Source organism: Gadus morhua, chromosome 6 (assembly GCF_902167405.1).
Source record: "Gadus morhua chromosome 6, gadMor3.0, whole genome shotgun sequence".
Lineage (NCBI taxonomy): Eukaryota > Metazoa > Chordata > Actinopteri > Gadiformes > Gadidae > Gadus > Gadus morhua.
In genome coordinates, this window is record NC_044053.1 from 10,034,754 (window position 1) to 10,052,463 (window position 17,710).

The window sequence follows — 17,710 nt, forward strand, 5'->3', positions numbered from 1 at the left end:
CCACTTGACCGGCGCATAAACCCTCAAACGAGTCCTAGATAAACGACCAGCTTGCCAAATCCTTGCCCTGTTTTTAACGTGCCTTTTTTAAGACGGGCTTTTGTGAGCCTGCCTTGTAATTGTGGAATTATACGACTGAGTCACACAGACTTGGCAGGTGCAAAACAGACCCATTAAACCTAAATATTGGTTTGTGTCCGTGTCCTTGCGTTTTTGGATGTGAAACAACCCCGCCGCACACAAAAAAATAAAAGGGCTGTCTGGCCGGGCCGCCTCAGAGATAAATACATCACAGCCATCCAAGCGCTTCATAAACGGGCGGCCGGGTGCTCCCGTTCTTCTTTCTCAGTGAGATGTTATGTCTCCTGCTCTCTGGGTAACCGAGCTCTAACATTTATATGGCGTACGGATGGCGGCGTCTGACAGCCCCTCTCCCTCCCCAGCCCTTTGGGGAGTCTTTTTTTCCTCCTGCGTGTGTGTTTTCTTCTGTTTAACTTCGGTGACCCTGGGTTCCTCTCCGGCAGCAGCGCCGCTGCCCCTGCTCCGGCTCCCGTGTCCATTTGACAAGCCTCGTTTCATCCCAGGGCCCCCGTATTTCTCTCCTCGCATGGGGCCCGACGTGGCGGTGGTTCAACACGCAGGAGGTTGGCCCGCCACAGCGTTGGAAGTGCCGCGCTGGGGGCGTTAAATGACGTCCAGAACGTACAAAGGGGGGCTTGTGCGTGTAAGGCCGCCGCCCCTGGTTCTGGGAGACTGGAAAAGGAAGGGTTGAACGCACACACATCCACCGTGAACTGATCTCACCCTCCCTTCTCTCGTCTCTTTGCCCAGCCGTTTGTCATAGCTATATATTTTTTTCGTGATAGTCATTTAACAGACGCTCGTATCCACAGCAATGTACAGTGATTTGTTCTTAAGGGGCAAAATATTAATGAGCAGGTAGAGGTCAAGGCGTCTTGCTCAAGGACGCCTACAACTTGATGGCTGATGTTGGGGTTCGAACCCAGAACCATTTGGCTTGGAAGCAAGATATCCTAACAGTGAAGACTAACTTCGACTCTCCCTCGTAACCTGGGTGAAAGCATTAAGTCGGTGAAGGAATCCAAAAAGAAAAGACAGACACTGAGTATCCCACAGCAACCGTCAGCAAAGAGCAACGTTCCAACAACGACGACATTCCCCCCCCCCCCCCCCCCCCCCCCCTTCCCGATGAAGAAGTAGCACACGGTGGCATGCGGCGAGGAGATTGCGCCGGTCTCGGAGAGAAGAGCACGTCCTCCAAACACTTGAGAGGAACGAACGGGATGCCAAGGATGGCCATCTGTGTTTACGAAAATCATTTGCTTTCTCTCGTCGCAGTCATTTGCCTTCTCTCCTGCTCTCTCTCTCCCTCTCCTTCGTCTCTCTCTGTCTGTCTCCTGCGTTTGCTCTGATTCACTGTTCAGTCTTTACATATGTTTCCTTAGTGGCTTGTGTGCACGCCGAAGAGAAATTAAGAAATAACTAGCGTGGCAGCTAAAGACACCCGGGCCTTTTGGGTGAAGCATGTGCTCGACTCTCACAGCGTTTCAGGAGTCTGCGGACCCCATTGGGAAGGCACTAATGCAAGGGAGGGGAATGCTTTGGTTTACACAGAGGGACTGTATAGACTGACATTAAAGGCTCAGGGGGAAAGGCTCAGGGGGGGGGGGGGGGGGCAGGGGAGCTCCTGGTTTACATTAAGGCCCAGGCTTACCGCTCAGCGATTGTTGTTGTTCCAGCACGCCGCACAAAGCCAGGTTGTGTCTGGGTTTACTTGCCTTGTAATCAGCGCGTTGGATGTTCTCGCGGCTAGCCGAAGGCTACCTGTTTTCAGATCCCCCCTTCCCCCCCCCCGTACACACACCGCACCACAACACACAAACAGGGGAAAATAAAGGTATGTGTTTTGATTGTACAAGGCCCTGCCGGGTTCTCTACTTAGGTTGAGTACTTAAATAAAACATTCACTTGTTTAGTCTCCCCTCCGCTATCGCAAAACACTCCAGATCCTTCCGCAGAACACTTCACTCACACTTCCTGGTAAAATGCAGCTCACCCTGGTCAGTATTTCGGCCCCTTGTGATTGGTCGCAGTCGTAAGACCTGGATTTGAACCGGGACTGCATCTTACATGGGTTGCATGTAAGGTGCTGCTCATGCAGAAAGAGTGGAAATGCGACATTTCATTTCATGAGCACTATTCGTCTCCCTATTTGCCTCACTATTTGCATACCAGACACACAATGATAAAATCCAAGATTCACAGTCACAGTCACAGTCATATTCTGTCTGTATCGGTGAAGGTCCATTCCCACATTTACACTGCATGGGTGCGAGTGTACGTGTGTATACACAACATATACATGTGTGGGTTGTTGTGCAAGACTCCCAAGATGGTGGTGTGTGTGCCCATATAGGTGTGTGTGTGTGTGTGTGTGTGTAGAGGATCTTTGTGCGTGGATTCCGTGGAGCTACCTTAGCGACTTCCTCTGTCTGGTGCCGTGCTGAGTGAGAGCCTTCAGGTGGTACAACAGTGCCCCCTAATGTCACGGTGGGGGCAGGGACTCGCTCAGGGACTGCTAGGTTCACAGGGAGCGCCCCTCGCTGAGGCACACGGCCTTCCAGTGATGGTCCCCCCGTCCTCCGGGTCAGCAGAGAGACCTTGACAGAAATACCCAAATGCTTTTGAAAAATGCCTTTTGCTTTTTGATAAAGATTATCAATGCTGATGCACTTGAAGGAACTCTGAGGATTGCAAAGCCAGCGTCCGCCTACACACTCCCCGGAGGCCTCCATCTTAATGTGTCCTCCCCTTGTGGTTCTTGTTCCCCTTCTTGCAGGTTTCGGATGTAGGATCGGAAAAGCTCTTCACCCCCACCACACCAAAAGGTAAGAGCTTGGTGTGCACCGCCCCTCTTTATTCATCCTTGTCTTCCTCCCTCTCTTCGTCCTCCACCTCCTCCTCGTCCTCCTCCTCCTCCTCATTATTAAACACAACAGAGAACCGGGCTCAGTGGACCAAATCCAAATCTTCCTAGCCTCTAATCCTCCGACTTCCATTCACATTTAAATGACAGCGGGCATAAACGGAGTCTGGCGACTACAGATGCATACATTCTCTCTTTGAGTGTGTAGTGGTAGGAGTGGGTTTTTTGTGCGTTGTGTGTTCTGTGTTGTTGGACGACCCCACGGAGGGCTTAACCCTCCTGCATATTGGCTCATTAGAGGGGATTTGAAGCTTCTCTGCCACATGCTCCCACAAACGGAGAACTTCCCCTCGGGCAAAAACAAGCTTCCTGACAGCAGGCCCGGTCTGCGATGGACGCCAGGCCAAAGGGAGAGAGACTCAGAATTATACTGTGTGTGTGTGTGTGTGTGTGTGTGTGTGTGTGTGTGTGTGTGTGTGTGTGTGGTGAGAGACGGTGTGTAGGTGTGTTTATGCATAAAATGTGTTTGGATGTACTTGTGTGTGTGTGTGTGTGTGTGTGTGTGTGTGTGTGTGTGTGTTTGGATGTACTTGTGTGTGTGTGTGTGTGTGACCAAGAAAAGGTTTGTAGGTGTGTGTATATTCACATGCACAAAATCAGTTGGGATGTATTTGTGTGTGTTTGAGAGAGAAGGTGTGTAGGTGTGTGTTAATTCACATGCACAAAATGTGTTGTATATAATGTATTTGTGTGTGTGTGTGTGTGTGTGTGAGTCTGTTTATGTATGCATGCATGCTTTGCGCTTGCCTCATCCGCCCACGGCAACATTTGGAGCGAGTCATCGAACACAGTGAGAGAAAAATGAATTGATTGAAGAAAAAAAGAATCCTATGCTGGACCAATGCAAGTCCCACACCAAAGACATCAATAACAGCGCTTTTGCAGAAAGCGCTGTTACTCTCCTATATTAGAAAACAGCCGAGTGGTCGGTTTCCCTTTAATGTTTTCTGCGTCCATGGAATATATCCCTCTTAAAGGGCAAAATTCAACCTCAAGGTTGCTGAGTATGACCACATTTGCCGTTGAAGCCCAAGGCGTACCAACAGTGTTGGAACATACCATTAAACAAGGGACAGCATAAACAGTAAAAGCATACACGTTCTCCCTTCACTGGTATAATAATGAAAATAAATGTTGTCAATGTTGACCAAATGTCCATTGTTCATGTGGCCGAATGACCTCAATAATATTCATCAGACTGTATTGATTTGATTTCTTTTCCTATTCAACCGAGCCTCTGTCTGCGGAGGTGTTCATGTCGGTTTTCCTCTAATTAGATTGGCCCCTAATGTCAGGGCCTGCACTGGGGCCAGTAAGGATTAGAAGCTTGGAATTACATCCGCAGCCAATCCCATCAGCCACCCTAAATCGGGGGAATAGGGTGTTTTTGTGTGTATGTGTGCACGTGCGTGTCGTTTGCATGTGAGTTAGGATGTAGAAGCGGTACCTACAAAGGTACCGAACTAGTAGTAGTGTGAGGTAAGGGCCAGGTAAGTGATCCTCACCCTCGAAGCTTGCATGAGTTGACGATGTGGTGATGTGATGAGGAGGTAACGATGAGATGATGAGAATGTATAATTGGCCTTGTCTTCCATTGGTTAACATCGTTCTTCTCTGCTCTCAACTAGACTATTGAAATGAATCTCTTCGCGTGTGTGTGTGTGTGTGTGTGTGTGTGTGTGTGTGTGTGTGTGTGTGTGTGTGTGTGTGTGTGTGTGTGTGTGTGTGTGTGTGTGTGTGTGTGTTTGTGTGTGATTCATAGCAGTCCCTCAGGGACTGCATGTGCTTTATGCATCTCTCACTGTCCTCTGGGATAAACTGAAAAAAAAAACTGTCTTCTCTCTGATCTCTCACACACACACACAGACACACACACACACACACACACAGAGGAGCGAAGAGACTCATAACACTAGTCTAGTTAGATGCGATGGAACAGCAAATGTCAAAACGTGAAACAAAGCTCTGTGAGATCGTCTGGCTCCTCGTCTCTGTAATATTCTTCCCTGTCTCCGGAACACGCTTCCTGTCATTATGAGCTCTGGTCCTCCTGCTCTGTCGGCGCGCCGCCGCTGCGGTATGTGCGTGCTCACACTGCATGGCGCAAAAGGGGGTTTGACTCCAGATTGCACCACCGTCGTCCTGTTGTCTGCCACCGTTAATGAAACGGTTTGGGGCTAATGGCGGAGAGGAGAGAGCAAACGCTCTAATCACCGACGCCACACCGCTGTGATTATACACACAGTGCTAGAAAAACCACCCGGCAACTGTGCCGAGCGCTTCTCCTCCCGCTGTCTTCTGGTTGCTGCTCTGCCTTCGACTTCGCCGCTGGTGTGTTGACAGCCTGTTAAGAGCTACACAGGAATAGAACGGATCTGAAGTGCTTGGATGTTGTCGGCTAACAGCTGGCAGACGATAACCCGGCACCCCTCCCTCGGCTGGGGGGTTATCAGGTTGGAAGGTCTCTGGGAAGAAAAAACAGGCCAAGCGATACCTGCCTGTTTAGAGCGAGTTTTTCTATTTACTTCCTGTCTCGAAACCTCCTGCAAATTATTGATTTCCTGGAGGAAGGCGTGCTGGAGAAACACAGCAACAGCACTCGCACTCTTGTCAGAGTTTGTTGTGTTTATTTTTTGGGGTGGTTTTTTTTACTTATTGAATTAGATCGAGTTTCAGTTCACAGAGTTGACGTGGGGAGCAGAGATTTAACTGTCCAGCTTCCTGGCCTAGATAAACACACGCACACACACTGTGAATACAGACATGCACCTCGCTAGTGTTGTTAGCGCCTATAGGAGACGACGGTAGTTCATCCAGCATGCTGAGGCAGGAGTGAGATCCAGAATTGCTGTGCCGGCACTTGAGTAAACTCAAGGAGTGATGGTATTTTGTATGCCTCACATGCTGCAGTACTGCCTAGCATTACCTTTGAATTCTACTTTTTCCCCTTCAAACAGCATGGACTTCTGTATGCATTTTTTGTTACGCAATATGCTTCAGCACCATCGCCAATCCAGATCCAAATCCTTTTTTGGCAAATCAAGTACTTTATGTTACTGAAGACCATTTCATCTGGCCAGTGTTTGTCCAGTGTAGACATGCCACCAGGCCAACCCCCACCAGCGGATCATAGTTTGCAGTCCAGCGAGAGGACCCAGGGCATCTTGGGTAGCCAGAGAAAGATTGGTGGAAAACCCATTTCTGAAGTGGATTTGTGCCCTTGTAATCCCGATTAATTTTGACCCGTTGTGCTCATTTTAAACAGCGCATTACAGTAAGCGTGAACACAGCGCGCTCTGGGGCGAAACCGGGAGCTTAGCGGCTTTGCAGGGCTTAGCTGCAGATGGCATTTTAAGCCGGACTTAATAAATTGTTTCCATTAAACTTACCGGCCCACACATACAGGATTAGACCGGCGCAACAAAGGAAGGAGAGAGTGTGCAGACGGGGAGGGAAAGAAAACACTGACTCCATGTTAAACTGTCTTTCTCTCAGTCTCTCTCTCAGTCTCTCTCTCATTCTCTCTCTGTCTCTCTATCGCTCTCTCTCTCTCTCTCTCTCTCTCTCTCTCTCTCTCTCTCTCTCTCTCTCTCTCCCTCCCTCTCTCCCCCTCTCTCTCTCCCTCTCCCTCTCTCTGGGATGAAAGGGTTACTGCTATTGCGTTTGAATGTGAATAGAAAACCCACACAGGGCCAATCTCGGGCCGCTGTCAGGGATGTCGGACCAATTCCCCCTAATTGACGTGGAGGCAAACAAACCGAAAAAAAGATGCATAAACCATTTAGCTTGGCAGTGGATTTAGACTTGATCCTCCTAGTGTTTACATACAAACATGGTTACCAGTGGATTTCAGGAAGCCCATATTATGGCCTTTTTTATGGAGTCTTACGCTCGTAGATCCATCTTTGCTATTGTCCAAAATCAATCCCTCACAGACTGTGAAGTAAAACCCAGTTTCTCCGCCCGCTCCTCCCCCCTCGCCCTCCCCCTTTTATTCTCTCCCCCCGGCTGGCCCCGGCCTCCATCCACGCCCCGCTGTGCTCTGGCCCTGCTCCCTAAGCTCTCATTATGTGCTCCACAGTTCAGGGTCCCACCGCGACCGACCGCTAATCAACAGCCCCTGTCTGCAGACCCCCCTCCTCTCAAGGGCTGCTGCCGAGGGGGGCTTTGTTCTGCCGCTCTTTGCCGCATGTCAATGAAGAAGAGCTATGGGCCTCCTCCTCTTCCTCCTCTTCCTCCTCTACCACCTCCTCTCTTCCCCCTCTTCATCAGCTTCCTAGTCCTCCTCCTCTACCGCTGCAGGCACTTCTCCGAGTGCCCTGTGGGTCTGCCGTTGCTGCACCGTGGCACTAGCCCCTGCAAGCTGCAGCAATCGTACGGAAAAAACCCAGCCGCAATCTCACTGCATTATGGAGTAGGCATGGAGGAAGTGGAAGAGAGATTGGCAAGGTCAGGGGCAGGGAGGGGAATTAAGGGCAGCCGGTAAGGAGGGAGGGGCAGGCGGGGTGGAGCAGGGTGCATGTTTGTATTCAGCAGGCGGGGCCCTCCTCTGGCCAGGTCACGGTGATGTATCGCTCACCCCTGGCCGTGCCGGCCCTCACTGTTTGTGGCCCCTCGCCCATTAAATAATGAATGGAGGTTGACCTTCTGACCAGCTAATCAGCCTTTTTTTTTTGTATGCCGGTGATATAACGGGTCGAGTCAGACCGGATTGTAGGTGGAGGGAGAGCGAGGGTAGCTGGCTGGTGGGAAGGACAGGAGGTTGGGGGGGGGGGGGGGGGGTTGCTCTGGCTCCAGGCCTGCCAGATTAGCTGGCGGTGGAATTAAACGCAAACCGTCAACGCTGAGGAATCTAAGCCTGGTACAGCTCGACTCTGCGCCCCTCTGTGATTTGTTTGACAGGGCACAGCCTTCTCACTGGGGAGACTCTTTCCCTTTGCAGTCAGGGGGCCGATGGGGCTGTGTTGACAGAGTGCTTATTGCAGAGGTTTCTGTGGGGCGTTGGCTGTCCAGGCAAACATGGGACAGTCGCACTGTGTTCGGTATGGTTTCTATGAGCTCTGAGGCAACACTTCTGGATGTAGGGCGTCGTGTTGCCACACTGCTCTCCGTTCGCTAACAAGTTTTCACATTTGGATGAAATTCAATTCAACATACAAATTAGTTATTTCATCTCATTTTTATGTGGTGAGCAAGAGGGTGTAGTTTCTTAGCAGCTTTAGCTCACTGATAAAGTAACTACTTTAAAGTGCGTTATTATTTTTCCAGGAGGGGTGCTTAATATTGTGCAGTGTCCTAGCACTGCCATATGAGCTGGGTGATTTGCTGTGGATGGAAGTGGCTGGTAATAAATGTTTATTTTATTGGTAGTACTAATGCTGTATGGACAGCCACACAGGTTTGAGTGATGAAAATACACAGGTGGAAGGCAGCAGAAAAAGACGTGTTTAATTATTAATTGAGCCATTACAGGCAGAGATTGCCTTTTTGATTTAAGGCAGGAAGCGGGCTTCAGGGACAACGAAAGCAATTACAGAAAATCCCAGCATGCACTTCAGCTGCCCATCGTTTTACCTTGTGCTGTGAAAGATGAGATAAAGGGGGAATAAAATACAGAACGCTATGTATGTTACATTGCAGCTTTCCATAAATTATTTGAATTCTTCTTAAATATTTATGGCATTTAAAATTATGATTAAATTGTCATGAGGTATTCATGGGGTAGGAAAGGTCCTTCAAACAGACAAAACTGCATTCCACAATCCCTCAATAGAGGGGTGAGGGAATACGTTTGCTCTTCTATTCCAATGTAGAAAGTGTTGTCGGGCTGTGCTGGTCCTAGATGGCTTTTTTCTGAGGACCAAAAATGACACGATTAGAAATTGGTTTCTCTATGTACAATGCAATTAACATGCCTCTTACGCTGTTGATATGTCCCACTGTCCCTTAGCGCGCACTCTGGGGTCTTTAGACACGCTCTTAGATCCATTAGAAAGCCCCCGACTCTGTACAAAGGTCTTGCTGTGTTGCTGGCTTTGCTCCCACCTCCAAGTAGAAAATGCATTAAGTAGTCAAAGCAATTTCCCCCCAAAGTGCCCACCAAAGATATTAAGGGGGATAAAAGTGAAAAAATCTGCGATTAACCTGTACCTATTATATACCACACCTGAGCTGTTTTTTTGCTATGGGATTGCCAGATGCATTTCCAGCACACCCCTGGCCTGTCCAAGCATGTCATTCCAATCACCTTTCACCCCTCTCTTTTCTGTTATCAACACTCCAGCGCAACAAATCAGGAACAGAAATAAAAGTGCTTGTTTTCTGTTGGTATGACCGAGAGATGACACATCCTTACATATCAGCCGACTGAGCAATTGACCGCCCAGCCGAGCTTAAGGACTACTGAGGGTGTCTAACCTGTCACCCACTCCATTCGTTCTCAGTCATCAAGGGAAGAACAAGCGAAATAGATGAGGTCTTCTTGCACCGAAGCCATTATGGCACAGCTCCGAAAAGAAAGCAGTGGTTCAGTACATCCTAACGTATCTTTAGGCCACTAGAATCCCTGCAAAGGAACGACTGTGCTGAACCCAAGCGCTCGCTAGGCAGGCGCCTTCCTGGGGCCTGGCTCACTAACTGATTCACTAAACCCCAGGGCTTAGGCCTTGGCAGAGAGCTCATGCCTCTCCGATGAGCGTAGGAGATCAGAGGGTCCCTCCCTGACAGGGAGAGGGCTTCTCTGGAGATAAGCTGATGTCCCTCTGGCTTGACAAGCTGACTTGTGGGTACCCCACCGTTCACCGTCCACCCTGCCCCTTTAGTTTTTTTTTGGTTGCAACATATAAAGGAATGACTCTGGAGAAGGCACTAGCTCCCATTTCTTTCATAGTTACTCCTCTTCTTCCTCCTCCACACACACACACACACACACACACGCACGCACGCGCACACACGCACACACGCACACACACACACACACACACACACACAAACTCTGTGTGGAAGGCATTAGCATTGTTTATCTGAAAGAGCGTATGAGCTGCATCTTATCGGCGCTGTCAGGCTTTTAATGTGACTGTGTGACGCCCACAATGGCCGGGCCGTTTCGGATTTTTGTCCTTTATTCCTGGCTTCACAAATTTTGCCACGAAGAGCCTTTGTTTCTCCTCCCCATCACCACTGCTGCTCCATCTCTGTCCCCCCCCCCCCCCCCCCATTTGTCATAAGAATCTCTTTCCTCCCCCGCTAGAGCCTCCGTTTTGAGCAGTTCACAACCAATGTTGTTTGCAGATGACGGCGTAATGTTCGTTGACAAAGGCAGATGGTTAGCAATTGTGGCCAAACACGCCGGTTGGATGATGTCTAATCGCTGGCAGGGGGACAGTCGTCAGCCTAGATGGATATTACAAACACGCTTGTAATGGATTTGACGTTTTGGGAAGCAGTTCACACAGGATTATGAAGATGGGAAACGCATTGCCAGAGACAGGACGGATGTAAAGTGCTTCTGATTCCCTCAAGGACAAGGACATCCACGCGTATAGGATAGAGCGCCAGAGAGGATTCTGGGAAGATAAAAGCCAATCTCAGGAAGCATAGACCCCTAATCAAGCTTGTCTGCTAAATTAAGTCATTTTTATAGAATGCAGCTGGTGCTCCGATTTTTATCATTATTTCGCCCATTTCCATTTTTCTTACACACGTCTGTTGTAACACAATGTTTGATAGATAAATTGATAGAACATTAAATATTCAACACAATGATGCCAAAGTTATCTTTGAATGTCATATTTGCAAACCTTTTGTTAGTGGCCCTGTATAGACAGTGTGTCTGGGTTCACACCACAGGATTGGGCCAAATAGGCTTAAAGTTTGGTGATAGACCCTGAGCTATTAGCCTTGAACTTAAATCATGGCCAAAAGAGTAATCCAACACGGCCACCAAGAAAGAAATAGCCTTTGGACCTCCTCTCCATCTGGCCGACAGAGACGTAAATTGGCCTTGTGTTTTGTGGCGAGACTAGCGGTAATACTTTGAGACACTTCTGGGGCCCCACATTTCGGATTTCAGTGGTGCGGAGGGGGGGGGGGGGGGGGGGGGGGGGTCCTCTGTTTGAGTGTTGATTTTGGCTACCTACCTGCATATTCCCTGCACTGGCCACTGGTGTGTGTCTCCCCCTCTAACGACTTCTCACATTAATGTGCCATTTAGCCCCGGCAAGGGCTACCAGCGCCCTGGCTGTTGGTTTTGCGCTGTCAGGGAGCAGCAGAACCGAGGATCTCATGGCTGTTTGCTTTGGAAGACAGGGACAGTGAGACACCCAACACCATGTGACCTATGGAATAATCCATGGGCGTCTGTGCATAAATTGCATGCAGTGTGTTTCGCTTCGTAAAGCTTGTGTGTGTCCTGGGGTTTTTCACTGGGGTTTTTCAGCAGTGGGGGTGATGGAGAGTGCATCTGCGTCAGCTGCAGCGCACAGCATTAATCTTGATGGCCTAGCATAGAATCAGCCCTAATCCAGGTGATAGGTACCACCTGAGCCCCTAGACAAGGAGGGACGGAAAACTCCCTTTCAGATATAACACTCGTAGAACAGAGTGATTATAGCCCTACAGAAGATTCCTGGTATTGTCTGTTGAGGAGTGACAGGATAATTTTGTGGAATCAAAATGTTGGTGTGGTTGGGGTGGATTTGCTAGAACCTCTCATTTGTTCTGCCGGCTCATGCGATTTTGTTGTGTACTTTGAAAATTGAAAATCTGTCTACCTGGAAAACAAAGCAACAAATGATGATTAAAGGATTAGGCGATAGCTAAATTGCTGTTTTGGCAATTCCACTTTTTCCTAAAAGTATTTTCTTTTATTGCTCAAGCAATTTGGTTTGATCACGAGTAAAAGTTTTTACCTATCGGACCAACAATAGGTAGACAAATTATTTTAGAAAGAAATATCGATTTGAGATGCATCATTTGTGTATGTGGCTTCTTGACTGCGTAACCAACCCCTGTGTGAGTGTGTGTGTGTGTGCGTGCGTGCGTGCGTGTGTGTGTGTGTGTGTGTGTGTGTGTGTGTGTGTGTGTGTGTGTGTGTGTGTGTGTTATTGCGCTCTGATCAGATCAGAGCTGGATCAGTGGTGTCAGCTGATCAGCCCCCCAGGTCAGGACCTGAGTATTGTCGCCATTAGTTTTCCTGACACTGCTCTTAACCTTCCATCTCTCTATCGTCCACCTTATTAACTTCCACCTCTCAGTCACTCCCCAGCCTCTATCCTACTCCCTTCCCTTGCTCCTATCCTTTACTTCCTTAGCCTCTCTCCTTTAGTTTCCATCCCTACTCCCCTCCCTCCAACCCTCTCATGTGTATCTCTGTGGGTCCCCCCCCCCCCCCCCCCCCCCCAGCGGACACACATCACCTACCTCTGTAATCAGGAATGATGGATTGGAAGCCAGGAAGGACTTTGTGTGTTTGCAAACCCGATACCCCCATTGAATCCCCCAATCCTCTTCTCCCCTTGGCTGGTGGTGGTGTTGATGGTGGGGTGGTGGTTGTGGCGCTGGTGGTGGGGGTGGTGGTGGCGGTGGTGGTGGCGGTGGTGGTGGGGGTGGTGACGGCGGACATGCGGGGAAAATCCAAACAAACCGAGAAGCCTTTTGTGTGTTTGTCTTGCTAAGCTCTGCATGAGAGTTATTCCAAACATCTGCACATCGGGCTGCTTAAGTATGTCCTCACTCTTGACAAGCAAGTCAATGCCAAAGGGGAGAAAAAAATAAAAAGTATAGAAATACTGCAGGACTGGAAGACACTCCGATGTCTTGGGGCTGTCATTCTGCTAAACTCCCCCCCAGACATGACTATCTCACTCCCAGGAAATGGGTACATAGCCTGCTAAGGACTAGGCAGTCATGATGGCTTGGAGCCATTCGTTCAGACGAAAGATGGCGACCCTGGCCCAGTCACAAGCAGCTGGTGGGTGTCCATCTGCGGGCCTAATTACCCAGCAGCCTCCATGGAGCAGCTTAGCGCTGGTCTCATCTGAACACTGGGTATGCCTATAAACCAGCTGCTTATTGCTCCACAGTGTCCATACCCGGCAGTGGGATCCTTCAGAGCAGTGGACAGTTGGGATAAACACGTGAAACCTGGGTTTTCAAGTGTCCTTCAGACTTTCACTGTATGCTAACATTAGCTTGCTTACGCTCAGAGGCTTTGTATACAAATCTCTACTGTGATCTGAAATGAAGGACAGAGGTCTATTGGCATCGATGGCCAACCCTTACGTTTTGGATTAGGTCTGTATTATATTTTGTTTATCTCGCCCTATAATGAAATACCTGACAATGGATTATTTTCCCATCTGCAGAAGTTGTATTGTGTATATTGACATAACATAGTTAAGGCTAGATAGGCTTTTTGCCTTGCTTTTCTCTCGGCTTACCAAACAGCAGGAGCTTGGGCCTGTGAGAACAGGGCAACACCATATGTAAACATGACGTTAAATTGTGGGGGCTGATGAATGATCCATCCCTGACTGCTTCAGGCCGTTGCTGATAGAGAGGCTTGTTTCTCTTTGTGGCCCTGTGATCCCTATTGAATCCCACTAGCCTGCGTGGTGCACAGGTTGGAGCCGAAGCATTCTTGCTTGTCAGTTGAGATTACCTGGTAGTTACTGGGGGCCTGTGTGCTATGATGTATTTGCATGAAAACAGGTGGGTATCTGGAGAAACATCTTAGTCAAAGCTACAGCTTGTGACACCCAAAGCCACGGAGTGCTGTGGGCCGGCCGGGCGCCAGAGGAAAGCTGATATGATGCGGGGGGGAGATGTTTGTCCTGCTCTTTTCATGGTGTTGAATGGCTGTGACTGCGTTCGTCAAAACAGTGAACGGAGGGGCCTGGAAAAACGCTTAGTGGCTGTCAGCCACCGATTGTTGCTCGAAGGGGTGAAAACGGAGATGAGGAGGAGCGGAGGCGTATGAGTAAAGCACGCTTACGGTTTCAGCTCCACCGTCATGCCACTTAGCATACGTTGAAGGATTTTCACCCGTCCATCCCCGTAGCATTGAGAAGTAATCACCTAGGCCCTGAAAGATAATAGTGTTGCTACTTAGCCACATGTGGGCTTTTTTAAGCAGGCTCATACTCGAAATTCCACCTTTTGTTTTGCCTTTTTCTGAGTACTGCATTTAAGCCAGGATTCCAAGCCCATCACTGTACTTCTGCTGTATTATTTTCTTTGCCTCTCTTTCTCTTGTACCTCTCGTTCATTCCTCTCTTCCTCTCCACTCTCGCCGTGAATCGTGAAAAGCAGCTGGTGGCCCTAATAGAGGATGCTTTCCTGTGGAGAAACCCGAACAGCATTGTTCAGGTTGTTACGGCGCTCCGGCGAGCCTAAGTGAAGCTGACTGGCTGCTTAAGAAGCACAGCCCACACCGGGCTACTCCCGTGGCCCCCTGCGGTGAGGGACTCTGAAAGGGAGTCACTGGAGGTACAGAGGGGGCCCCCGGTGAGCCAGCCCACCAGCGCTCCTCCTGCTCTCCGCGGCGGGCGTGACGAGAGGTGGGAGTTAAGTCCTTTATTAGAAGTGGCAGGCGTTGTCTCGAGCCGCCGCGATAATTGCAGCGCCATGTCGGCCGCCGTAATCAATCAGGACAGCTGCCGCCACGGTGCCGCGGTCGGCCTCGCCGACGTGTAGCGCTAATTAATGAAATGATAAGGACGCTGCACACGGCCCTGCCAAAACAACCGCCGCCGGATTGGCTTCCTCCTCAGCCCCCTTTTTTTTCTTCCTACCCCCCCTACTCCTCTCTCATCTCACACACTTTTACACTCCTGTCTTTCGGTTGGGTGGCGCTGGTTCCAGGGGTGACTCCGCGGGGTGAAGACCGGGGTCCCCGGGGGGATGGTCCGGGGTCAACGACGGTGAAAAGGGGTCACATTCCCGGCTGACAGGGTGGGCCACGTCGGAGGAGACGTTAGACTTGAGCGTTTCTGTGGAGAGCTCCGAGATGGTCTTCTGTTTCATTCAGGAAAGCCCAGCAGCACTGACCTTCAGTGACCCGCTGGCTGGAGAGTGATTGCTTGCCCGAAGCCAATGAGCCGTCTTAACAAAGCATTGCCCGCGGGGTCGGGGATAGTGACCCGAAACAGGAAGACGATTCCTAAGTGTGGAGTCTTACCGTCTGAGAAGAGCCAAGAGATCATTGTGCACAATGTGTACACAACATACAAAAGCTTATTTTTTATATAATCATAATAGTGTATCAGCCAATTTTAATAATAAGCATTGACTTGCACCTCGCTGCTGCGACCAATGTTCCGAAACACAAAGACGGCGTATGTATCCTGCACCATATGGCTGGCCTTTGATATTTTGGAGGCTGATATCGGGAGGAAAAACACAGCATTAATCCCACCTCCCCACAGCTGCCCTCGGCTGCCAGCTCTTTGAAATGAACATCAGGTCTTCTCGGTGTATGCCTGGGCTTTGACTGTAAATGTGTGAGAGCTTAACACATATCCCTTCTGCCTACCATCCCTTCCCTTTGTTAGCCGCAGAGCAGAGGAGAAGAAAAAAGAGGACTAATTGAAAGATGGCAGCTGTCCCCGCGGTCTCGCTAGCTTGGCCAACGCTCCCTCGCTCCATTCCTTCCCCCATTAACATCCCGGATTGATCTGGAAAAAGTTCCACTCCATGGCCTCTATGACCACCATCTTGGAGAAGGTGCCCAAGGCAGTAGGAATAGATTTGTTTTTCTCAGTATTTTTTATTACTAGAAAGGCGATTCGCTGCCGACCAGCTCCTTCTGTTCTCCACATTCAAAATACCCCCCTGCCGCCCCCCCACCCCCGCCCCCCCGCCAGTGAACGTTGAATACCTCACAGCAGTGAAGTGTGGATTGCCAAGAGTGAGGTTTCCTGCCATCTGCTAGTATCTGGTACAACCATCTCCCACAACCACAAGCCGCCCTTGAGACAAAACCTGGCTCTTGTCTCGATCGCCTGCCTAGGATAGGTTTCAAATCCGGACTGTTGGTTCAAGCTCAACGTCAAAGAATATGTTTTTTTCTTTCATATCCTGCCAACCAAAGCCAGAGAGAGACGAGAGATCGAGGAAGGGCACGTTTACCACACCCTGATTCTGCATCCTGCAACGTCTTTCAGGGAGACCTGCTGCTTATTTTAAATATCTATCCATTTTACTTGTCCTGGTCTTATCAGCACTTTGAATGTTTACGCTTTTGCAAAACAATGAAGCGAGCCAACCACCAAATTTGCCTGGAAAATGAGTCCACCCGGCGGCCTTGCATTCCTCTCCCGTCCCGCAGACCACACAGCCTCAACCCTCCCTTGTCGCATTCAGAATTTGCATCTCCTCGTATCTGATCTGAAAAGCCTATTTGCATACCGTTTCTATTTCCCTGTCCGTTGTATACACTGCCGCCGGCCTCTGCGGAGGCCCAGGTAATTCATCAACACTGTGCCGGCATTTACATTCGCAGCACAGTTCTGTTGATGATTCTGTGTAGGAGGCAGAATGAGCAGAGTCTCCGGAGCAGGGTGTCTCATTCGGGTGTCAGCCAAGTTCATGCGCAGGTGGGCCAAATGAGGTTGCACAGGGAAAAAAAAAGTGAGAAAAGCCCTGTTTGAAAGAGAACTTTTTTTCAGTGATTCTATCAAAGCTAAGACATTTTGAGTTAAGAGGTGAGCCAATGTTTTTGTGAATGAATCCCTTTATCTCAACAGTTTGGGAGCTTGTAATTCCATCATACATGATTGCACTTGACTTTATTTGTACTTGCTTTCCACGGTCTGCCTCCCGGTGTAAACAGAGAACTCTAGTTAACCCCCGGGCCATATTTTAGTGCTACTTAATAGCTATAGTAAGCTGCCACCTTATCCCCCTGGTTAATGACAGCAATCCAAGGGCCAGGCGCTTCAAATCCATCCCCAGCCCGACCATCTGGCTGCTTAGAGACCCGAAGAGGCCTGCCGTCGCTGCCAGCTGGCCAGATGTTCCACTGGGACACAATGGAGGGTCAGGCCTGAAGGAGAACGGGGATCAGAACAGCTGTGCAGCGACACCAAGCGACATCCCCAGTCCCCGCTGGTCGTATCAGTCATGGCAAAGACATCCCGGTCCCCTTAACCCCCCCATCAGCCCCCCCCCCCTCCCTGCTGCGCCGGCAGCCGCCACCCGACCCGGGATGATACCGCACACGGCAAGTGCTCCCAGGGAGGGCTCCGAATCCCCTGAGTAAGCACGGGCCACAGGAACAACTATAAAAAGATCAATACTGTGATGAGATGTCATCTGGTGAGCAGGCCTGCCAACACCCCCCCCCACCCGTTCCCTGCCTCCCCCCCTGGGGAACGTCCCTGTCTCCGTGTTGCCCTCCACTCTCCCCCAGCTCCCCCACAAGCCGGGCTTGCCTCCAACCTGCCTGACTCACTCTCCCACCATCTGCTTTGGGTCCCTGCAGGGCAGCGATCCACCGAGAAGCTGCTTTGAATTGAGTGTGAACGTCGGTGAGGTATTTGTCTCGTTTGACAGTCCGTCGCTCGGATGGTGGCGGAGGAGTGGATTGAGGAGGAGAGGGGTAAAATGAAACAAAAAGGAAAGGAAAAATAATGCAACAATGGCAACTTTGACAGTTTGTTGGTGGTGGTGGTGTTGGGGGGTGGGGGGGGCACAGGTTGACAG

The 17,710-nt window shown here is 49.9% G+C and overlaps 1 protein-coding gene across 10 annotated transcripts in view; it reads left to right on the forward strand.

The window, feature by feature from the left end:
- Positions 1 to 17,710, forward strand: part of fbrsl1 (fibrosin-like 1) — a 267,754-nt gene that overhangs the window by 226,684 nt on the left and 23,360 nt on the right. For all 10 annotated transcript variants that reach the window (XM_030358557.1, XM_030358554.1, XM_030358556.1 and 7 more), the window contains one exon: positions 2,861 to 2,909. In XM_030358557.1, the coding sequence (XP_030214417.1) occupies positions 2,861 to 2,909 (49 nt within the window). The remainder of the gene's footprint in view (positions 1 to 2,860; positions 2,910 to 17,710) is intronic.